This window comes from Mercenaria mercenaria, chromosome 13 (assembly GCF_021730395.1).
Source record: "Mercenaria mercenaria strain notata chromosome 13, MADL_Memer_1, whole genome shotgun sequence".
NCBI lineage: Eukaryota > Metazoa > Mollusca > Bivalvia > Venerida > Veneridae > Mercenaria > Mercenaria mercenaria.
The window spans coordinates 7,621,279-7,646,663 of NC_069373.1; the positions used below are offsets into that span (position 1 = coordinate 7,621,279).

At 36.9% G+C, this 25,385-nt stretch overlaps 1 protein-coding gene across 11 annotated transcripts in view; it reads left to right on the forward strand.

Annotated features, from left to right (window-relative positions):
• Window positions 1-25,385, forward strand: part of LOC123529976 (FERM domain-containing protein 4A-like) — a 184,167-nt gene that overhangs the window by 108,693 nt on the left and 50,089 nt on the right. For all 11 annotated transcript variants that reach the window (XM_045310634.2, XM_045310635.2, XM_045310624.2 and 8 more), the window contains 4 exons: window positions 12,442-12,507; window positions 15,645-15,702; window positions 17,151-17,237; window positions 20,547-20,623. In XM_045310634.2, the coding sequence (XP_045166569.2) occupies window positions 12,442-12,507; window positions 15,645-15,702; window positions 17,151-17,237; window positions 20,547-20,623 (288 nt within the window). The remainder of the gene's footprint in view (window positions 1-12,441; window positions 12,508-15,644; window positions 15,703-17,150; window positions 17,238-20,546; window positions 20,624-25,385) is intronic.

Sequence of the window (25,385 nt, forward strand, 5' to 3'; positions counted from 1 at the left end):
TTTTCTGTACCTAGCTCTGCCTGTATTGCTACCTGATTGGAAGTCTTTTGCTATACCTAGCTCTGCCTAATCTGCTAACAGATTGGAAATCCTTTTCTATACCTAGCTCTGCCTGATCTGCTAACAGATTGGAAATCCTTTTCTGTACCTAGTTCTGCCTATTCTGCTAACAGATTGGAAATCCTTTTCTGTACCTAGCTCTGCCTAATCTGCTAACAGATTGGAAATCCTTTTCTGTACCTAGTTCTGCCTATTCTGCTAACAGATTGGAAATCCTTTTCTGTACCTAGCTCTGTCTAATCTGCTGACAGATTGGAAATCCTTTTCTGAACCTAGCTCTGCCTAATCTGCTAACAGATTGGAAATCCTTTTCTGTACCTAGTTCTGCCTATTCTGCCAGCTGTGCTGAATCTAGATTTATCTATTCTGCTTACTAATTTGGAAGTCTTGTGCTGTACCTAGTTTTGTCTAATCCACTATCTAATTTGGAATTCTTGTGCTGAATCTATGTCTATCTATTCCGCTTACTGATTTGAAAGTCTTGTGTTGTACCTGGGTTTGTCTATTCTGCTAAATGATTTGAAAGCCTTGTGTTGTACTTAGGTTTGTCTATTCTGCTTACTTATCTGGAAGTCTTGTACTCTGCCTAATCCAGTAACATATTTGGAAGTCTTGTGTTGTACCTAGGTTTGTCTATTTCACTAACTAATTTTAAAGTCTTGTTTTGTATCTAACTCAAACTGATTTGGAAGTCTTGTATTCAGCCAATTCCTTTAACTGATTTTGAAGTCTTGTGCTGTACCTAGTTTTGTCTATTCCGCTGACTCATTTGGAAGTCTTGTGTTGTACCTAGTTTTGTCTATTCCGCTGACTGATTTGGAAGTCTTGTGCTGTACCTAGGTGTGTCTATTCGGCTAACTGATTTGGAACTCTTCACTTACTGATTTGGAAGTCTTAAATACGCTGTGCCTAGGTCTGTCTTATATTCCGCTTACTGATTTGAAAGTCTTATGCTGTAACTAGGTTTGTCTATTCCGCTGACTGATTTGAAACTCTTGTGTTGTTTCTAGGTTTGTCTGTTCGGCTAAATGATTTGGAAAAGTCTTAAATATGCTGTGCCTAGGTCTCTCTATTCCGCTTACTGATTTGGAATGCTGTAACTAGGTTTGTCTATTCCGCTGACTGATTTGGAACTCTTGTGCTGTACGTAGTTTTGTCTATTTGGCTAAATGATTTGGAAGCCTTAAATATGCTGTACCTAGTTTTGTCTATTCTGCTGACTGATTTGGAACTCTTGTGCTGTACCTAGGTTTGTCTGTTCGGCTAAATGATTAATTTTGGAAGTCTTAGATATGCTGTACCTAGTTTTATCTATTCTGTTTACTGATTTGGAACTCTTGTGCTGTAACTAGATTTGTCTATTCTGCTGACTGATTTGGAACTCTTGTGTTGTTTCTAGGTTTGTCTATTCGGCAAAATGATTTGGAAGTCTTATGCTGTAACTAGGTTTGTCTATTCTGCTGACTGATTTGGAACTCTTGTGTTGTTTCTAGGTTTGTCTATTCGGCAAAATGATTTGGAAGTCTTATGCTGTAACTAGGTTTGTCTATTCTGCTGACTGATTTGGAACTCTTTTGTTGTTTCTAGGTTTGTTTATTCGGCAAAATGATTAGGAACTCTTTTGTTGTTTCTAGGTTTGTCTATTCCACTGACTGATATGGAACTCTTGTGTTGTTTCTAGGTTTGTCTATTCGACTAAATGATTTGGAAAAGTCTTAAATATGCTGTACCTAGGTCTGTCTATTCCTCTGACTGATTTGGAAGTCTTATGCTCTACCTAGGTTTGTCTATTCCGCTGACTGATTTGGAAGACTTGTGCTGTACCTAGCTCTGCATTTCTGCAAATAGATTTTGAAGTCTTTTGTTCTGCCTATTTTACTAACTGATTTGGAAGTCTTGTGCTGTACCAAGCTCTGCCTGTTATGCTGACTGGCAGTGTAGCAAAAGACTTGCTCCATGGCAGTATTCTTGGTTTATATAGATTGATTTCATATACAGTACAATCACGATCCTACGAAAAGCCAAGGGACCGGCCGTTTTTTTCGTAATATCGCATTTTCGTTCGAGCGCAGCATAGGGAATTTCTCTATACAACACATTAATATCTACGCGTCGTAACCCGTGATATTTTAACATGTGATTTTCGTATCGGTTCTCATGTATACCAGTTTTATATGTACATCTGGGTTTACAACAAATCTTATTCGAATCTTAGCTCAGATGGTATGTAGAATGTAGAACGGGTTGTTTCTTTTTTTTCACTTTTTATTCACTGTACATAAAATATATACAGAGTACATTGTTGCACGAGAAAAAAATCGCAATTGCATATTCCGATACCCTCAGCTACCCTTTACTGAACTGTTTGGTATAATAAAACGATAATATACAGACGATTAGGACTTAAATATTGTTCTATTTTATGCGGTGATTGTTTGAGACGTATAGATATCGAAGCAAGTGTGACTTGTATGCCATCCGATCGGATAGTTATAGGAGAAAAAAACTTGTGTCATAGTGTACAGCATATGTGTTTCGAATTTAATTACTAAGTTTTCACACTTTAATCACTGTATACGCCTAGCTAAATGATAGTGACACTTTGAACTCTAAAGGTTTTTTACGCCGTTAAGGAGGGTGTGAAAACTTAGACGATACATTCGTAAAATCGCAACTAAAACAAGTTGAAAACAGGCTTTAAGGGCATAACAATACATTCATAGGAGCGCATTTTTCGAAAAAGCGCATTTTCGTAAAACCGCGACTTTGTAACATAGAAATAAGAAGGAAAACAGCCGGGTCCACAACACCTTTTCGTAGTATACCGGTATTTCGTTAAATTGCGATTCGTAGCATCGCGAATGCACTGTACATAGAAAATGCTTATTGAGACTGGCTAGTAAATCTTGTGCTCAATCTCAGATGTCTACACACTGTATCATGGATGTTTTGTTTTGGATCTTATAGCCCAGCTGGCAGCATTTTTATGCCCCCAAAGGGAGGCATATTAGTTTTCAACTGTCTGTTCATTCGTTCGTTCGTCACAACGTTAACTTTTTGCATGAAGGCACTTTACTCGCGAACCACTGCATCCAGGACCTTCAAACTTCACATGCTGATAGTACTTATTAAGTACACCACCCCTACTGACTTTGGGGTCACCAGGTCAAAGGTCAAGGTCACAGGGGCCAACGTTAACTTTTTGCATGAAGGCACTTTATTCACGAACCACTGCACCCAGGACCTTCAAACTTCACATGCTGATAGTACTTAATGAGTACACCACCCCTACTGACTTTGGGGTCACCAGGTCAAAGGTCAAGGTCACAGGGGCCAACGTTAACTTTTTGCATGAAGGCACTTTACTCGCGAACCTCTGCACCCAGGACCTTCAAACATCACATGCTGATAGTACTTAATGAGTACACCACCCCTACTGACTTTGGGGTCACCAGGTCAAAGGTCATGGTCACAGGGGCCAAGGTTAACTTTTGGCATGAAGGCACTTTACTCGCAAACAACTTCACCCAGGACCTTCAAACTTCACATGCTGATAGTACTTATTGAGTACACCACCCCTACTGACTTTGGGGTCACCAGGTCAAAGGTCAAGGTCACCAGGTCACAGGTCAATGTGCTGCGGGGGGCATTTGTCACCATTAGTGACAGCTCTTGTCTGTTTGTAGAGATGTTCAAACCTGCAGATGGAATTTAGCAAAAAGCACAGAGGATATATATTTTGTGTCATATCATTGACTTTTATACTCGCTACAAGTTTTGACACAACTGGGCACACATGATAATCCTTTAAGAAACCCAACATTACGTTATGCTGGGTCAGTTACTCTTCACTAAATTATGTTGGAGGCAGCTTGCAGGAAAGCAGAAGGCAATACAGCCTTATCATCATCGTCATTGGTATATGTTAGGTTTTTAGAAAAGTTTTTCCTAATTTTGCGGCATTGTATTAAATTCAGAAGACAAGATTTCTATGTAATGCCATTCTTGCAATATCTGTCTCTGAGGATATAACTTTATTTCCTGAAGAAAAAAATAATCTAAAAGTATTATACTGGAAGGTTTCAGTTGAGAAATGTAGAAATGCACATTGATTTTGTCTGCAGTTATCAGCAGGAATTCAGTCACACTTTACCAGACTTGTTTGTCATTCGAGTGAATTTAGCAGAAATAGGGATATAATTGACTTCCTCTAAGTTGCAGTATTTCAGGAAATAAATCTAATTATTGAAATGCAAGAAAGCCTTCCCAGCAGTGTCACTGACTTTTTTGTGTGTTTTAGAAATGTAAAGGGTGACTTTTTTCCATAAATTGTGTAAACCCTGCCTAGTGCATAAACCAGTGCTATACATTTTTCTGACCTTTAATTGCTTTTCATTAGGGGGAAATAGGCACATGGTTGATAAACAGATGGTAGTGTTTCTATAATAGCAGATTCACCTGCTAATATTCCTACATCTGCAATATCTTCATGATCTGTATGATAATCTTTTTCTAATTTAGCCTCTCAAAAATATACCCCCACAGGAAAAAAAGGCTTCACTATGAAGAGGAGAACCCCAGCATCAGCATGGTTATCTGTACTGTTACCCTTACAGAGATAGATATCATAGTAGTACAGGTTTTATGGTCCTTTGACTGGAAGCAGCACAGCTGACCTTATCTCTACTCCCACTGTCATGTTAATGTCTCTATAGATTGGTATACAGCACATATCCAACTGTTGCATGGAATATGTCTTTTTTTTTGTTCTTAGCCATTATAAGAGAAAAAAAAGCTAAGAAGTTAATGTAGTTTTTCAATGAAATGCACTCATTTTCTCAGTGTGAAATGGATTTTAATTTTATTACACTTGAGAAGTGTGGAAGTGATTGTGTAGAGCCATTAGGAGAGCATGTTGCAGTTTTCTCCAGATAAAAATTTGTTTATGTTTCCCTCGGAGTGACTTCGAAACCTTAAGTCATTCTTTGTTACCTCTGTTTCAAGCAAGTGGGAAAGTTAACCACTGGTTAGGACTGGTTAGTATCTTGTGTATATATATATATATATATATACTTGACAATGAAAAGACTCTGCACAGTACACTACAGTAACACATGGTTCGCACAGGCCTTGAAAAGTCCTTGAATTCGATGGTAGTCCTTGAAAATGACAAAAACCCTACAAAACCTGGAAAAGTACTTGAATTTTGAAAAAAAACTGCTTGAATTTGACCTTTCACTCTTTGAAAACATCCTGTCCGTAACTTTGCTTTGCAAAAAGAATTTATAAGGCTTAAAATAAATGGGAGAAAATAAAAATAAATTCTTGAAATTGCGGGATCGGGTCAATCATTGATTTCCCCGTATGCTACGATAGTGGTCTACGGCCACATTTTATCGATATTTACACAGAGTGCTATTTCTGTTATATCACTGTTTGTATATTTACGTTTCTGTTTTAAAAAAAACACAGTGAATAATTCAGTAATAACTCACAGTTTTTAGCTCATCTGATTTTTTGAAAAAAAATGATGAGTTATTGTCATCACTTGAGCGGTTGTCGGCGTCGGCGTCGGCGTCGGCGTCGGCGTTGCCTGGTTAAGTTTTATGTTTAGGTCAGCTTTTCTCCTAAACTATCAAAGCTATTGCTTTGAAACTTGGAATACTTGTTCACCATCATAAGCTGACCCTGTATAGCAAGAAACATAACTCCATCTTGCTTTTTGCAAGATTTATGGCCCCTTTTGTACTTAGAAAATATCACATTTCTTGGTTAAGTTTTATGTTTAGGTCAACTTTTCTCCTAAACTATCAAAGCTATTGCTTTGAAACTTGGAATACTTGTTCACCATCATAAGCAGACCCTGTACATCAAGAAACATAACTCCATCTTGCTTTTTGCAAGATTTATTGCCCCTTTTGGACTTAGAAAATCAGTTTTCTTGGTTAAGTTTTATGTTTAGGTCAGCTTTTATCCTAAACTATCAAAGCTATTGCTTTAAAACTTGCAACACTTGTTCACCATCATAAGTTGACCCTGTATAGCAAGAAACATAACTCCGTCCTGCTTTTTGCAAGATTTATGGCCCCTTTTGGACTTAGAAAATATCAGATTTCTTGGTTAAGTTTTATGTTTAGGTCAACTTTTTCTCTTAAACTATCCAAGCTATTGCTTTGAAACTTGCAACACTTGTTCACCATCATAAGCTGACCCTGTACAGCAAGCAACATAACTCCATCCTGCTTTTTGCAATAATTATTGCCCCTTTTGGACTTAGAAAATCATTTTCTTGGTTGAGTATTATGTTTAAGTCAACTTTTCTCATAAACTATCAAAGCTATTGCTTTAAAACTTGCAACAGTTTTTCACCATCATAAGTGGACACTGTACATCAAGAAACATAACTCTATCCTGCTTTTTGCAAGAATGATGGCCCTTTTTAGACTTAGAAAATCATGGGTAGGATAATATTTCTATTACACAAAAAAAATCAGATGAGCGTCAGCACCCGCAAGGCGGTGCTCTTGTTTGCTATTTGCGAGTGTTTCCAGTGAATTAAAATGAGTAAGAAAAATAAACGTGTTTACTCAAGTAGGTGGGAGACAAAGGACGAATATAAACAGTGGCTGAAGCCCTGTAAAGCTGACAGAACAAAGTGTATTTGTACGTCGTGTGACAAAATTTTGACGTATCATCAGTGGGAGTGCGCTAAAAAGTCACAAGAAAAGTGTTAAACATCAGCAAACTAGTGAATCACACCAATCTAACAATCCAATTACGTCATTTTCAAAGGTGTGAAAAGTGATGGTTGTTTTATTTTTGCATTACATGACGAACACAACAAAAGTTGTTCAGATTAGGTCGTGGTTTTGAAAAAAAGTAGTGCTTGAAAAATTGTAAAAAGTCCTTGAAAAGTACTTGAATTTTGTCTCTGATATTCTGTATGAACCATGTAACAGTTGAATTCTAAATAACTAAATAACAATGTTTATTATGCCCATTTGAGACAAATAACATCAGAATTACATCCCTTTATAATGACGTCGCATCATTACCATAGTAACATCACATTACATTTTATGTACACTGATGAGCTGATAGGCGAAACTAGTTTGTATTTTTAGCTCATCTGATTTTTTGAAAAAAAATGATGAGTTATTGTCATCACTTGAGCGGTTGTCGGCGTCGGCGTCTGCGTCGGCGTTGCCTGGTTAAGTTTTATGTTTAGGTCAGCTTTTCTCCTAAACTATCAAAGCTATTGCTTTGAAACTTGGAATACTTGTTCACCATCATAAGCTGACCCTGTATAGCAAGAAACATAACTCCATCTTGCTTTTTGCAAGATTTATGGCCCCTTTTGTACTTAGAAAATATCAGATTTCTTGGTTAAGTTTTATGTTTAGGTCAACTTTTCTCCCAAACTATCAAAGCTATTGCTTTGAAACTTGGAATACTTGTTCACCATCATAAGCTGACCCTGTACAGCAAGAAACATAGCTCCATCTTGCTTTTTGCAAGATTTTTTGCCCCTTTTGGACTTAGAAAATCAGTTTTCTTGGTTAAGTTTTATGTTTAGGTCAGCTTTTATCCTAAACTATCAAAGCTATTGCTTTGAAACTCGCAACACTTGTTCACCATCATAAGTTGACCCTGTACAGCAAGAAACATAACTCCATCCTGCTTTTTGCAAGATTTATGGCCCCTTTTGGACTTAGAAAATATCAGATTTCTTGGTTAAGTTTTATGTTTAGATCAACTTTTTCTCTTAAACTATCGAAGCTATTGCTTTGAAACTTGCAACACTTGTTCACCATCATAAGCTGACCCTGTACAGCAAGCAGCGTAACTCCATCCTGATTTTTGCAATAATTATTGCCCCTTTTGGACTTAGAAAATCATTTTCTTGGTTGAGTATTATGTTTAAGTCAACTTTTCTCATAAACTATCAAAGCTATTGCTTTAAAACTTGCAACAGTTTTTCACCATCATAAGTGGACACTGTACATCAAGAAACATAACTCTATCCTGCTTTTTGCAAGAATGATGGCCCTTTTTAGACTTAGAAAATCATGGGTAGGACAATATTTCTATTACACAAAAAAAATCAGATGAGCTTCAGCACCCGCAAGGCGGTGCTCTTGTTATAATTAAATACTGTTGGAATGGCAAACAGACAATATTCAGTATTATTTTTACAGGAAGTTCTGCTTTTTCTGTTACTAAATCTGGAACCATCTGCTTCTCATTCTGGAATTGTGTTGCATGCTTTTTCCATTCAATTAAATGATTTTAATTGAGTAATTTGTGAATGTCTGCACAGTGTAAGTGATAAGTTTGTGCATGCGAAACAGGTTTAAACAATTGTGCATAGAATGTTATATGGAATAGCTCCACACAGCAAGGCAGTAGAAGTAGGAAGAAATTCTTTTCTTGCAAGAACAAAAAAATAATTTTCCTTTTATCTTGTCAGTTGACTGCCAGTTTGTCAATTTGAGAAAAGGCAAAATCTGCTAACTGAAAAAATGAATGTGTTCAGTAAGGTTTCATGGAGAAATTGCACAAAAAATGTTGTTCCGATGGCAGTCTCATTGATTCTACATGACATTGTAAAAGCTGGTTGAACCAGTGCCTTGGTGGAATAAGATTAATTTAACTGGAATGTGCAGGTGGCTGTGCCAGCAAAAGTCAAATTTAGTCTTGACAGTTTTGTTTTAACCTTTAGCCTGCTGGCGGCGATTGGTTTTGCCTTTGCGACCTGTGCAGACCAAGATCAGCCTGCTGGCGGGTGATTGGTTTTGCCTTTGCGACCAGTGCAGACCAAGATCAGCCTGCTGGAGGGCGATTGGTTTAGCCTTTGCGACCAGTGCAGACCAAGATCAGCCTGCTGGAGGGCGATTGGTTTAGCCTTTGCGACCAGTGCAGACCAAGATCAGCCTGCTGGAGGGCGATTGGTTTAGCCTTTGCGACCAGTGCAGACCAAGATCAGCCTGCTGGAGGGCGATTGGTTCTGCCTTTGCGACCAGTGCAGACCAAGATCAGCCTGCTGGAGGGCGATTGGTTCTGCCTTTGCGACCAGTGCAGACCAAGATCAGCCTGCTAGAGGGCGATTGGTTTTGCCTTTGCGACCAGTGTAGACCAAGATCAGCCTGCACATCTGGCAGGCTGATCATAGTTTATAGCTATTCAGTTAGTAAATTTTTAGTTAACACTCCTTCGAATAATAAATGGTATTGCCCAAATTGAATGATGGACCAGTCTATTTTAGAAATTAAGCAGGGTAAAGGACTGGCTGTGCCAGATACCGTGTACCAGTAATGTTCTGTACAGATGATAACAACAACTAGATTTGGTGTTGGTAATTCTTTCTAAGTTTGAGCAAAAATTGAACATAGTTCTAACCATCTCAATTACATGTTATGCAGTGTTTAAAGCTTTTTTTATATTTACAACATTGGATTGAAGCTCAGGTAAGGTTTGTAACCTGATTCATAGGACGGAAATGTTCATCTAACACATTGTTTTATTAAATGAAGTTTTCTTTCCAGTGAATATTTTATTTACCTGAATTATATATATATATATATATATATATATATATAGTATATTAGTTACATTAATATACATTTAATGCATAATCACCCATACATTCAGAAAAACTTGTCATTGAATATTTAGGGGGAAACATGTTGACGGGAGGTCATTGCAAGTCCCAAAACGAAGTGGGAAAAATTTATATATATTTTTTAATTTATTGCATTTTTATGCCCCCAAAGTGAGGCATATAGTTTTTGAACCGTCTGTCAGTCTGTCCGCAATTTTCGTGTCCGGTCCATATCTTTGTCATCAATGGATGGATTTTCAAATAACTTGGCATGAATGTGTACCACAGTAAGACGACGTGTCACGCGCAAGACCCAGGTCCGTAGCTCAAAGGTCAAGGTCACACTTAGACGTTAAAGGTCATTTTTCATGATAGTGCATTCGTGTCCGGTCCATATCTTTGTCATCCATGGATGGATTTTCAAATAACTTGGCATGAATGTGTACCACAGTAAGACGACATGTCGCGCGCAAGACCCAGGTCTGTAGCTCAAAGGTCAAGGTCACACTTAGACGTTAAAGATCGTTTTTCATGATAGTGCATTCGTGTCTGGTCCATATCTTTGTCATCCATGGATGGATTTTCAAATAACTTGGCATGAATGTGTAGCACAGTAAGACGACGTGTCGCGCACAAGACCCAGGTCCGTAGCTCAAAGATCAAGGTCACACTTAGACGTTAAAGGTCATATTTCATGATAGTGCATTGATGGGCGTGTCCGGTCCATCTCTTTGTCATTCATGCATGGATTTTAAAATTATTGGGCATGAATGTGTACCACAGTAAGACGATGTGTCGCGCACAAGACCCAGGTCCGTAGGTCAAAGGTCCTAAACTCTTAACATCGGCCATAACTATTCATTCAAAGTGCCATCGGGGGCATGTGTCATCCTATGGAGACAGCTCTTGTTTGAATAACGTTTTTATTTCCAGCAAACATAATATCAACACTACATCTGTTTAATATCGAATAGAAAGAACATAAAAACAAATATATAGCTCTTTCAGTTCACATAAATTTGCAATTTCTCGCCACTACCCCCAAAAGTACACCTTAGCAAATTCATATTCAGCAATAAAAGGATGTCCATGCAGGTTTCAGACCTAAAATTTCTTATCCCATGCTGCTGTGAATGTAGGGGGCTTGTAAGGATCTCTGTCCACTGGTTTAGCCGGAAAGATGCTGTATGACCATAATTAGGCCAGTGGGCATAAACAAAACAAAAACGAGCAACTACGAACTACGTGACAGCATAAGAAGCAGTCTAGTCCAACTTAGAGATTTGTCTCCACAAATATTGGTGAATTGCAGAATACAAAGTGAAGTTGGAATCAAGATTTCAGAGTGGCTTTTCATCTGAAGTACTCGAATCTTTCAAGAAAAACAGGCATTCATTGAGTCAGCTAATAAATATCATTCATTGTATAAGACAGACAAGATGAAGTGGTTTTCCAAGCATGTTTGCTGCGAGGATTTTGTTTTCCATGACTGTTTATGATGATCATGAAGAGATTCCAAATGTTCTCTGGTACTTTTGTTTTCACAAGATGGTTACATCATTGATCAGGATGTAAAATCACTTACAGTCTGCACAGACTTTGTGAAAGTCATGATTTTTAGAGGCAAGATACTAGTTTTGTCATGATTTTCATGACCCAATGTTTTACCGGGATCATAATTGGTGAAAGATCAGACACAGTGCTAAGTGTTTTTCAGTCATTTCTCTGTAATAACTTCATCATGCATCTGTATTCATATAATTTTGTTTAGACCATTATGGTTTCTGTAAACCTTTTATGGAATGCATTGCAGTCTTTTTTATGACAGCAGAGTCCTATGATTACTCTTGACCTTATGACCTCATTTATTTGATATAATGCTTACCCTACAACTAATAAATAAAAACGCTCCTTCCAGTCCATATTGAAATAGTCATTCCAGAACTAGGAAACTAAAAAAACAGTTATGCCATAATAATAAAATGAACTTTTTCCTCTTTCCTTGTATTTGACAAGTTCTGGTGTTTGTTTGTAATAATTATTATATACATGTAATGATTATTTTTATCAATTATGAATCAGCTGAGTGGCCCAGGTGCTTTGGCTTATTACAGTCTATGTGATATAAGATAAGAATATCTTGATAGTCTTAGTATTGAAGATAATCTGTAAGATTACAAGATTGTTGTGCCTGTGTATTGGAAATACTTGATCTATTCTAGATCATCGTCTGTCATTTGCTGCAGTTATTTAAGTCTTGTACAGTTACGATTTTTTTTTTGTCGGCAGAAAATATTTTGTGCAGTTTGGTAACATAAGAAATAACCATTAATCAAGTATGTTAACTACAGTGTTATTTTTTGCACTGCCAGTATATAATTTGTAGTGCATAGAAACAATGCATTGCACTTCTGTTTAATGACTTTAGCAGATTTTTTCACATGTCGATAGTGGAGTAAGGGGAAAAGTGGAATTAGTCAGTTGATACATGTTTGTAGACACTATACGTGTTTCGGATATATGAATGTGTGCAGAATATGTAATAAAATATGGTAGAATAAATATTAAGAGTATTGACAAATAAGTGGTTTTTAAGGACATAGGTTCTGGGAAAGGTTACTAGATGTGATGAGTTTGATGTTCTTATACTGACATTTCTTAAGTGTGTATTGAAGTTTTATTTTGACATTGCTATGAAAAAAATATACAAACATGGATGTAGCCTGAAAAAAACTGTATGACTTGGATATCAAAAGTGTGTAATACTTCTATATTTTCAGTGAAGAAAGGGTTATAGATTATTACAAGAAAATAGCAGCCACTACCAAAGGATCGGCAATTGTAAAGTAAGTGCAGTATTTTGTCATATATTACTTTAGAACAGTTACATTTACTAGATTTTTACAAAGATAAATCAAGTATGGAGTTAAGATATGGTCAAGCACAATATATTATTTTTAAGATAAATTTTACTTATCAAAGTCATATGATGATAATTTTGCTGAAATGTCTTTTCAGGACTGAGGTGAATTTTTATGGTACTTCAAATTTTATTTTATTCAAGTAGAATATTATGAAAATTATCCTCGGATAAAAATGAATGCCATACTTGCATAATTTATTACTGCACTTTCAGTACATTAAGTTCTCACCCCCCCCCCCCCCCCCCCTCGCACAACCAAAGGTGGGGTATATTAAAATGGCACTGTCCTTGCGTGAGTGCGTGCGTCCATGTAAATTCTCTTCCGGGCTGTAACTGCCATCCATTAAGGGATTTTGAAATAACTTGGCATAAATGTTCACCATGCTCAAGACCCAGACCCCTAGCTCAAAGGTCAAGGTCACAGAGGTCGAAGATGAACAGGGTCTTTTTCGTGTCCGGTCCATAACTCTGCCATCCGTGAAGGGATTTTGAAATAACTTGGGATAAATGTTCCCCATAATGAGACAAAATGTCATGCACAAGACTTAGACCCCTAGCTCCAATGTCAAGGTCACAGAAGTCAAAAGTTAACATGGTCTGTTTCTTGTCCAGTCCATAACTCTGTCATTGAAGAAGGGATTTTAAAATCACTTGGCATAAATGTTCCCTATAATGAGATAACATGTCATGCTCAAGACCCAGACCCCTAGCTCCAAGGTCAAGGTCACACTTAGAAGTCAAAGGTTAACATTGTCTGTTTCTTGTCTGGTCCATAACTCTGCCATTTATCAAGGGATTTGAAAATAATTTGACACAAATGTTGACCATATTGAGAAGATGTGTTGCACTTATGACCCCGGTCTCTCAGGTCAAGGTCACAAAATGATTAATACCTAAACTATTCTGGCATATTTTGCACAGACAACTGTAGGCTAGCATTCCTGGTCATGCTTCAGGGGCATTTGTCACCAATAGTGACAGCTCTTGTTATGTCTCCCCCAGGAGACATACTGTTTTTGCCCTGTCCGTCCGTCCGTCCGTCTGTCCGTACGTCACACTTCATTTCCGAGCAATAACTGGAGAACCATGTGACCTAGAACCTTCAAACTTCATAGGGTTGTAGGGCTGCTGGAGTAGACGACCCCTATTGTTTTTGGGGTCACTCCGTCAAAGGTCAAGGTCACAGGGGCCTGAACATTGAAAACCATTTCCGATCGATAACTAGAGAACCACTTGACCCAGAATGTTGAAACTTCATAGGATGATTGATCATGAAGAGTAGATGACCCCTATTGATTTTGGGGCACTCCATCAAAGGTCAAGGTCACAGGGGCCTGAACATGGAAAACCATTTCCAATCAATAACTAGAGAACCACATGACCCAGAATGTTGAAACTTCATAGGATGATTGTACATGCAAAGTAGATGACCCCTATCAATTTTGGGGTCACTCCATTAAAGGTCAAGGTCACAGGGGCCTGAACATTGAAAACCGTTTCCGGTCAGTAACTTGAGAACCACTTGACCCAGAATGTTGAAACTTAATAGGATGATTGGTCATGCAGAGTAGATGACCCCTAACGATTTTGGGGTCACTCTGTGAAAGGTCAAGGTCACAGGGGCCTGAACATTGAAAACCATTTCCGGTCAGTAACTTGAGAACCACTTGACCCAGAATGATGAAACTTCATAGGATGATTGGTCATGCAGAGTTGATGACCCCTAACGATTTTAGGGTCACTCTGTTAAAGGTCAAGGCCACAGGGGCCTGAACATGGAAAACCATTTCCAATCAATAACTTGAGAACCTCTCGACCCAGAATGTTGAAACTTCATAGGATGATTGTTCATGCAGAGTAAATGACCCCTATTGTTTTTGGGGTCACTCCGTTAAAGGTCAGGGTCACAGAGGCCTGAACATTGATAACCAGTTCCGATCAATAACTTGAGAACCACTTGACCCAGAATGTTGAAACTTCATAGGATGATTGAACATGCAGAGTAGATGACCCCTATTGATTTTGGGGTCAGTCTATTAAAGGTCAAGGTCACAGTGGCCTGTTCATGTAAAATCATTTTTTGGAAATAACTTGAGAACCACTTGACCTACAATGTTGAAACTTAATAGGATGATTGGACATGCAGAGTAGATGACCCCTATTTATTTTGAGGTCACTTGATCAAAGGTCAAGGTCACAGGAGCCTGAACAGTGACTTGAGAACCACTAGGCCAAGAGTGTTGAAATTTAGCGGGATGACTGGACATGCCAAGTAGATGATCCCTATTGCAGCCAACCATCAGTGTCTCTTTGACTTTCGCTCCTGACCCCAATTGACTTCTTGCCTATAGGACTTTGCATTGGGGGAGTCATGCGCTTTTTTACAAAAGCATTTTCTAGTTTTCTTGGTGTTTGGTCCTGCGTTCCATTTTTCCTTCTTATAATTTAAGAAATTAAATATTTGTAAGTACTTAAAGGTTAAACACTGGACTGGTTAGAGGAAACGGATGTTGCATAGCGTGCCAAATTGCAGTTTTAAAAAAGTAAACAGAACTGATATTATGCCAGTTTCATGCTGAATAGGTCAGTTCATTCTTTGAAGAAAATATTTTATAAGCAATTAATATATGAAATATCAAATTGTGGGATAGTTCCATCAAAGTGATGTTTGATTACAACATCGATGTTGATAATTATGTTGCTGAGATGTTTTGTGAAGAAATACCATATTGATTCTTGTTAGCGCTCCCTCTCCAGTTAGCGCCATCAGATGGTTTTACATCAGAAAATCTTACCCGAATTAAAACTAATGGTTTTGAAGGTATATATCACAAAACTATTGGCAGTGCAAATCTTCATTGCTTCAGAAACAGCAAAAATGTACGGAATCAGTTCTGCTTCTATTATTCTATTCACAGAAATGTAAACATTTACCGAGACCTGTACTTTGAAGTGTAACTATGAAATTTTGCAACGACTTTGGGAACATAAATAAGAATCAGTTTGGTAGATATAAAATAGATATTATATCTATATATAATATTATATTTGTGTTCACAGTTACATGACAATAATTGAAAGCTTACCTACATACGGCATCCATTACTTTGAAGTGAAGGTAAGTGTTTCATATTGCTATAAAGTTAATACAGCTTCTTAGTTCATTAATTTACCTGTATCATAATTAGTATTAGCTTACATTAGGACTGCCTTGTTTATTCACATCACTTAATGATGAAAACAAGCATTTTGTTTTGTAAGCGTGCCTAGTTAGCACATTGAGTTTAAGCACAGGACACCAGCATCGGGAAGTTCTTGGTTTGTATTCTGAGCAAGCTGTATGTTCTCTGTGATGATTGACTGAAAAAAGAAGCTTAAAGTCATCAGTCATCAGAGGGCCTCATGGAAGATTAGCAGCAGCTAAATGGGTGACCCTCTATAAATAAAGAATTTACTTACTACATACTACTTACTCAGCTATTTATAAAAGGAAGTTGTCTTCTACTTGTGCAGAACAGGTTAGCACTGATAAGGACTCCAGGAATACTAGTTTGGATAACTGACCTCTGTATGTAACTAAAAAAAAAGGTTTGCTTTTTACCAGTTTAAAGCCCCTTGAAACAATATTCTATTAGTGTTATCTGGTAACATACGACTTAAGTGACACCGTTTGATTTCATGGATATAAAGAATTTCATGGTTATGGAAAAAACTACCATTTTATAGAGAGATTTTGTGGATTTCAGATTTCAAAGATAGAATAAAAAGAACATTTTCTTATCTGTGAAAATTAGTCTCATATGAGTATTAATGAATTCCTTTCCTGGAATCTGTATTGGTAGTAGCATGTTCTGGGGTAGTAACTAACAGCTTTCCAACTGGTATAACAAGTGACATAAAAGTATTGTCCTGAGTCCATTTGTCAAGGCGAAAGTTTACATCAACTAAGAATTAAAGACTCAGTCTCATGTGCTCTACCTTCCGAACTAAATGCTAATGGCAAATATTTCATCGTTGCATGGATTTTGACTAAACCTTTTATCATTCTGTATGGGCATTACTCAAAATATGTACAGAGATCTGTATAAAACTGCACAGAATAGCTGTCTAAACTGAAAATAGGAATTCAGTTTTAGAGGATTCTTTTATAATGGAATGCGGTTTCTCAGAAGACATAAAATCCTTTGTTTATTGTTGCTTCATACCAGTCTAAATGAGCCGTGCCATGGGAAAACCAATATAGTGGCTTTGCGACCAGCATGGATCCAGACCAGCCTGCGCATCCGCGCAGTCTGGTCAGGATCCATGCTGTTCGCTAACTGTTTCTCTAATTGCAGTAGGCTTTGAAAGCGAACAGAATGGATCCTGACCAGACTGGTCTTTATAATGTGGCAGGAAATTACAGTTGCACTAAACACAGTTTCCATACACCTCAGGGAATGTTCAGGGTCAGCTCAGTCTTGATAATAGGTGAAAATCTGAAAAATTAAGTAGTCTTGTAAACTATATTGATGAGAGCTGTGACAGAATAGGTGCTATATATACTATTATTTGTTAATATTTCAGGATAAAAAAGACATTCCATGGTGGTTAGGGATCAGTAACAAGGGTATTGGTGTATATGACAAACAGGATAAAAATGTGCCTCGACGGGTAAGTGCAAATCCCTCAGTTTTTCGCAAGGGTAATCGGACTCATTCAAAATATAATATCTTAATTGTGTCAAAGGACCTCATGAGCTAGTGTTTGTGCTTAGTAATCTGAAACAGCGTCATAAGATCTGCCTCATGTCATGGTCAGTTTTTAGCTCCACTGTTTGGAAAATAGGGGTGCTATTCTACTCACCACGGCGTTGGCATCAGTTACGGCGTGAGCTTTCTTGGTAAAAGTTTTTTGGCAACCCTTTTTTTTCTGTCATATCTTTGTTACTATTGTTTATCTTACTGTAACTTCACATAAACATTGCCCAGCATACAAACAAAGTATGTGCAAGGGCTGGACCCATTATACTTAAGGTCAAGGTCACCAAGGTGTTATACGTAGGTTATTTTTAAGGTTAAAGTTTTTAGGCAACCTTTGTTTTTCTGTCATTTTTTGGTTACTTTTGCTTATATATTACTGTAACTTCACATAAACACTGTCCAGCATACAAACAAAGTATGTGCAAGGGCTGGGCCCATTTTACCCAAGGTCAGAGTCACCAAGTTGTTATACTTGGAATTATTTTCATGTTAAATTTTTTCGAAAGCTTCGTTTATAGACATACCTTTGGTACTTTAAAAGGTAATGACTTGAAATTAAAAATATTTATTTATAATCATCATCTGCATGTGTGGTAACAATCCCCATAACTCTTGATTTGTATATTTGACCAAATTGTGCCCCTTTCATACTTACTCTTTTTTTTTTAATTGAGACATAAATTCATTTTACTGTTGAATCGCCGGATAGTGGAGCACGCTGTCTTGTGGGGTTTGAATTCTTAACTCAGAGAACTCATAATCTGAATATTTCAGCCTTCAGTGCCATCTTGAAAAGAGATAATTTAGTTGGTTTGTGAAAGGTTGATGGTTCTATTCAGGTACCTATCCATAACTTTAAAGAATGCCTTTGACGGAGGCTGTGTGCTTTTCTACAGTGTATGAAACCTTTCTTCTCAACCATAGAGAGTATCATATATTTTATCATCTCCTTTATCAGCGTTCGACACTAACGGTGTCCCGGGATCCCGAGGACACCAAAAATCCGCAAGGGATCCTAAAGTTCACAATTTCGGTGTTCCGTCGGGACTCTTGATTTTCAGATAAAATATGATTCTAAACAATGAAATTCCCCAGTCTTGTTCGCTCAAACATCGGTCTTTTGCTAAGGCTTCCAGGGCGTTCAGTTGACCCGAGCTCCCGGGTTTTGACCCGCGAAAAACTCGTATTTTATCCGCATAAATTACGGAACGTGCGTCGGCTTGACTCGCGGAAATTTACTTAGATGCGTTCCAAGTTCGATAGTTCTGCCCCCTGTCAATCAAAATCCCAGTGAATTTCAATATTGTTCGCCGGCACAAGCGGAAATATGGCAGTAGGCGGAGCGTCGTATGTTAATTAGCTACCGACAGATGTCAGTCACGCCACGCGCCAAATGACACTTGCTTATCTCGCGGTTTGTATTTAGTACAATTTGCCTTGTCATTATCAAAGGTGTTTATTGATCAATGTTTACAAGTTAATTGATAAACAATGCAGCCTTAGATTATCGTGTTTGTACCATTTTTTTGTGTGCTCGATACGATTACATGAGCCGGTCGGCCGTTACGGTCTATAACAAATTTATTATCATAATTGCCGAGGCTTTGTTTGGGCAAAACAAATTAAATAAGCAGAAATTATACGTGGTATGATGAGAAAATAAAGTTAAAACAGTTATCTTTTCAAGAACTTTAACTGTTACTTTTGTTTTTCGTATTTGTCACTCGTTTTCTAGACCGACATTTTCGAACATTTTTATTATTTCTTACAAGATTTTTCAAGTACAAACTAAAATAAAAAGCCAATAAAACGTCTGCATTTACGAAAAATATGATCACTGTTGCCAAAGCAGCTCTTATTTAGAAGAATTTGCTGATAATAAAAGCATGCAAACACTAAACCCCACCCACTTTTAGGCAATGTGCAAAATAAAACAACTAAAATATGAAATGTTTAAGAAAATCTGTTATGACCAATGTACTAGTTTTAGATAAAGTCTGTGGGAGTTGCATTAATAAGGCCTAAAAAATCTTTGTATCTGGTAACATGCTGAAAAAATTAGGGTAGGTAGGTCGGAACATTTTTTTTAAAAATTTTTTTTATTTAAGGGAGACTTTTCGGAATTTTTTTTTATATTAAAAACATGATTACAAATAAGGGGGTTATAAGGGGGAATGAACTAGGCGGCATACATTTAGACGAACTACAACAAATGGCAGAGGAGTGCGATGGTAGTGAAGATGAGGGGGAAGAGGACTTGGACAGAAATGACATTATTCTTTTACAGCAAAAGTCATACAAGCTATTGTTGTCATTGATGTAAAATGGAAATAAAGGGGACATAAAATACATGTAGTACTGTAAACAGTTGTGTTTGTTAGATTTTAGTTTTTTCATGTTCTTACCACATTTTGTTATCAGGGACTCCTAATTTTCAGCAGGGATTCCTAAATTTCCCAGCAGGTATTCCTTCGGGATACCTGGCAAAAAAGTTAGTGTCGAACGCTGTTTATGTGAAACATTTGTAGCTGTATACAGATTTGCACTGTCAGGTTGATACCTTCCTTAAAATTAGACCTAGACCCAGACAAATGTTTATACATGTATGTACTGTTAGAATAGGAAACATGTTTATTCAAAGTTAGACACAAACAAAAAATAGTCCGTTTGTGATCTTCTACATGGCACTGTGTTTGCAATTCATTAAAATATTTTTGTGCTAAAAACGTTAATATTTTATTACAGAAATGTCAAAATTCTAATGTCTGAGGGTTTCATTTAGATAAATTGACAAAAGCAAGAGCAGACAGTTGTTTCAAAGAGAATAATTGAGAACATGTTGTCATTTCTTCCATTGATGTTCCTGAACTTTGTATGTACTGTAAACATATAGTCTTACAAAAAGAGAATATATAAATTCTAGTCATGATTTTAAATAGTTTTATAAAGGTGTATTGACATAATTGACAGGCTGAAAATTTTTATGTTCATCGTTTTGTTTGGAATAATTTAGTTAGTCAGGTAATGAAGCACGTTGTAGGAGTTCCGCCCGACTATATTTCACAGTGACAGTTGTACAAAGTAATAGAGCCTAACTGCTTGAAACTTCACAATACCATTATGTCCCTGGCAGTTTTTCTTACAATATAATATTGAGATCACAAATATATACTATTAGAAAAACGTATTAGATGTATACATGATTATGTATTTTATCTAGGTGTTTGTTTGGAAAACCTTAGAAAACCTCTACTACAGGGATAGAAAGTTTTCAATAGAAGTTCATGATCCAAAGCGGTAAGTTCCAGCAAGCATTCAGTGCTAGTTTGGCTGTTTATTAACTTTTCTTTACTGTTAAACCTTTTGTATGCACTGCACCTGTTAAAATGTTATAACCAGAAACAATTGTCTTGCAACCAGACATTCTCACTTTCCTTCCCTCCTGCTAAAATTTTTCATGTTTGCAGTTTAGCTGTACCAGTTGTTTACATTTTTTTTCTTTCAGTGTATAACAAATGAAATAAGTTTCCTATGAAAGGTTTAACAGTTGTTTTTTTTTCTATCATTTTCATCACTAAAGCACAGTTGAAAGTAAACCACAGGGTGCTATGTTGGATATTTATGTCATTTTCATTATGCATGAATAATTTATTCACTTAAGAAAGTATAGCAATTAAATAACTTGTATATTCTGATATTGTATTTTTGGCAATTAATATTGTCACTATGTTGAATAGTTATTTTATTTTGGACATTTCTATAGTGATTGTTCCACCACTTAGGCTCTTATATTCTTCTGTTTGATTAACAAAACAATTTTTTTTTTGTGAATGATAACAACTCTAAGAAGGTGCCTTTCTAACCTACTTTTGTTCCTTGGTTTGATGTGTGTTGTGTGCATGGCTGTTCATGTTGTCAGCATCTTGGTGTATGTACCCCTCTCATGTTACCTCCGTCTACAGCCCCAGTTTTTCAAGGGAGAGCCCTAGATTAGTACCCAAAGTATGGATTTATATTGATGAATCATGCATTGTGAAACATTATGATGTAGACTGAATAGTAGTACATGTATGTCACGTTGTATTTACATGTAACTTTGTGATCGAAATAACATGCTTGACCACCTTACAATCTAGTGCAGGCGTACTGTTGCATTTCTTATTGTAGTGAGGGAAAATAATGATGTCAGTGTTCAACACTGCTGAAATGATAGTAATGGGACTTTGTAACATTGTTACTTCCTCTTTCAAAAATACTTCTAACTTGAAACAGACAGGTAGCATTATTTTAGTGACAACTGTAAAAGTTCTTGAGTGTTTATCCCAAATATTTAACATGGTTTGTTTATACAGTTCAGTTGTTCTTAGAGCTATAGTTTGCCAGGTGGCAACTGGTGCACTGCAGAAAGAAACAAGGCGTCGACATTTTATGTTGAGAATGTAGATAGAGCCAAAGCAAATATTTAATCAACAGTCTTCCTCAGAATAGTTTAACAATGTTTTGTAAAGAGAGAAATGAATTCTGATGCTAGTTTACATCTTTTTTCTTTTGTACTGGTAAATTGTATCATTCCAACATGAAATGTGAGGAAACATTAGGTGTGCATCTCAGTTCATTAAATTTGATATGAGCAGATATGATAAACAGTTTGAAATGATTAGATATGCAGGAAAACACTTTAATATCCTTGTAAATCATGGTATCTATATTATGTTTCTGGAGTCCATTTATTTGATAAAGAAAGTACATGAAAGGGAGCCCATTGTTTACATTATGCAGTAGATGAAGTGGAAATTGGTATTACAAAGAAATCAGTGAGCTTAAATGGATTTGAATTGTTTACTAAGTTGAGATAACATAATAAAGTTGAGTCTGCAATAATTTCATCAGTCCATTTGAAGTATTAATAAAACTTTTGAAATCGCTTTAGTGACTTTCAAAGATATCATGTAAGTTGCTCACATTGAAATGAATTATGATTTATATGCATTTTACTTACAAATCAAATGAAATTGATTAAATGGATGCAAACAAAATTTAGCTTAAAGATGAGTTGCGAAATTAGATTTGTATCAAGTTCATTTTTAAATAAACTAAATATTAGTTTCTGTACTGATTTTAAGTGTTGATACTTGAAATGGATTTGCTGTGTGCTTAGCTAGATTTTGCAAGGGCGTCAGGTTTTTACCTAGATTTCAGACAATACATTCAGTTCTATATATACAAGATATGCTACTAAAATATTTACTCATTTTCAACTAGAAGAATGTGTCCGATAAAGTAAATAGATAATATAGCTTTGTTTTAGCTGTGCATGGCATGATGTACATAACAAACGTCTGTGGTCACTTCACAGTAAAGCGCTGGACATGCCTGTCCTGCTTGTGTAGGCCAGGTGGATATATGAAGACTCTAGAAAGGATGAGTGCAGGCAATCTAATGATTTACTGCGTGTTTTGGGTTAATTCTTCCATTGCATATCCTATTTAATTGTCTGTCTCTGAAGACAGTCCAAATAGAAAGTGTCTGGTGTGTTTTTGAGTGGGTGTGACAAGTTAATGATTTCCTCAGTATTGCTTTTTGTAGCTTAATGTGATCAAGCTTTTGTGTATTTTTGTCTTTCTCTTAATATCTCGGTCTGTCTTTCTCATACTTGCTCTAGGTTTTTTATGCCCCCGGTGTAACAGACCCAGAAGGCATATAGTGTTTGAATTGTCCATCCCTCTGTCATACAGTCCACCAGTCCATCACACTTCCTTTTGTACTTAACTTCTCAGACAATTTATCTGATTCAGAGAAAACTTGGTATACAGGATCGTCATGAAGTGGACATGTACATATTATCAGGACTTCCATGTGAAAGAGTTAATTTTGAGTAATCCCATTTTTGGACTATATCTCAGTACATTGTGTACTCGGCTCCTCCTAAAGTGTCCATCCAATTCAAATGAAATAGTGTGTACATCATCAGCATGGAGTGGACATACACATGTATATTATCAGGATTTTCACGTTCTTGAGGTATTCCCATTGTTGGACTTAACCATATGACAAGAACATTGGTACTTCGTTTATTCCACTCCTGCAGTTTCCATCCTATTAAAATAGAACGTGGTATCCATCATCAACAACATGAAGTAGACATGAACATTTTGTCAGGACTTTTATGTCAGGATTTTGTTGAGGTTGTCCCTTTTTAACTTTGTATGTTATGCTATCGAACATTTTCAGGGAGCATTTGCCATACAATGTTATCTTTGTTCTCTTCCTTTGTTTGTCTGTCTGTCTGTTGCTTTCAATATCCTCTGTTACAATATCTATCTTTTGCTCTTACCTTTTTATTTCTGTTACACCCTGTATCTTCTGTTACTTACTTTTCTATCACTTTTTCTGTCTTTGTTACTTCCTCTCCCTTTTCTGATACTTTCTCTTAATTTGTGTTACTTCCTGTACATTTTGTTACTTTTCATTTACTTTCTTTTTGTCTTTCTATTACTTCCCAATCTTTCTGTTACCTTTCTACTACTTCCTTCACCTTTCTGTTACTCCCTCTCTTCTTTTACCTTTCTATTACTCCCCCTATCTTTCTGTTACCTTTCTACACCTTTCTGTTACTCCCTCTCTTCTTTTACCTTTCTATTACTCCCCCTATCTTTCTTTTACCTTTCTATTACTCCCCTATCTTTCTGTTACCTTTCTACTACTTCCTCCACCTTTCTGTTACTCCCTGTCTTACCTTTCTGTTACCTTTCTACTACTTCCTTCACCTTTCTGTTACTCTCTCTTTTCTTTTACCTTTCTATTATTCCCCCTATCTTTCTGTTACCTTTCTACTACTTCCTTCACCTTTCTGTTACTCCCTCTCTTCTTTTACCTTTCTATTACTTCCCTGTCTTTCTGTTACCTTTCTACTACTTCCTCCACCTTTCTGTTACTCCCTCTCTTCTTTTAACTTTCTATTACTCCCCATTTCTTTCTGTTACCTTTCTACTACTTCCTCCACCTTTCTGTTACTCCCTCTCTTCTTTTACCTTTCTATTACTCTCCTATCTTTCTGTTACCTTTCTACTACATCCTCCACCTTTCTGTTACTCCCTCTCTTACCTTTCTATTACTTCCCTGTCTTTCTGTTACCTCTCTAATACTTCCTCCACCTTTCTGTTACTCCCTCTCTTCTTTTACCTTTCTATTACTCCCCATATCTTCCTGTTACCTTTCTACTACTTCCTCCACCTTTCTGTTACTCCCTCTCTTCTTTTACCTTTCTATGACTCCCCCTATCTTTCTGTTACCTTTCTACTACTTCCTTCACCTTTCTGTTACTCCCTCTCTTCTTTTACCTTTCTATTACTTCCCTATCTTTCTGTTACCTTTCTACTACTTCCTCCACCTTTCTGTTACTCCCTCTCTTCTTTTACCTTTCTATTACTCCCAATATCTTCCTGTTACCTTTCTACTACTTCCTCTGCCTTTCTGTTACTCCCTCTCTTCTTTTACCTTTCTATTACTCCCCATATCTTCCTGTTACCTTTCTACCTCTTCCTCCACCTTTCTGTTACTCCCTCTCTTACCTTTCTATTACTTCCCTGTCTTTCTGTTACCTTTCTAATACTTCTTCCACCTTTCTGTTACTCCCTCTCTTACCTTTCTATTAATTCCCTGTCTTTCTGTTACCTTTCTACTACTTCCTCCACCTTTCTGTTACTCCCTCTCTTTTTTATGCCCCCGGCATCTAATGATGCGGGAGGCATATAGTGATTGTCCTGTCTGTTTGTTCGTTCGTCCGTACGAGGTTAACACAATGGGACCGTTTTGTCTAGCATCAATATCCCTTACTAGAATGACTTGATACTAATGCAGATGTAACCTGTGACCATTCCTCATCTTCAGACATCACCTGACCTCAGTTTGACCTTGACCTTGAACTTGACCTCGTTTTGGACTTAGGTTGCTTTGTATCGACAATGATGCCACCGGGGGCATCAAGCGTTTATAGAATGCAGCTCCTTGTTTACCTTTCTATTACTTCTCTGTCTTTCTGTTACTCCCTCTATTTTAA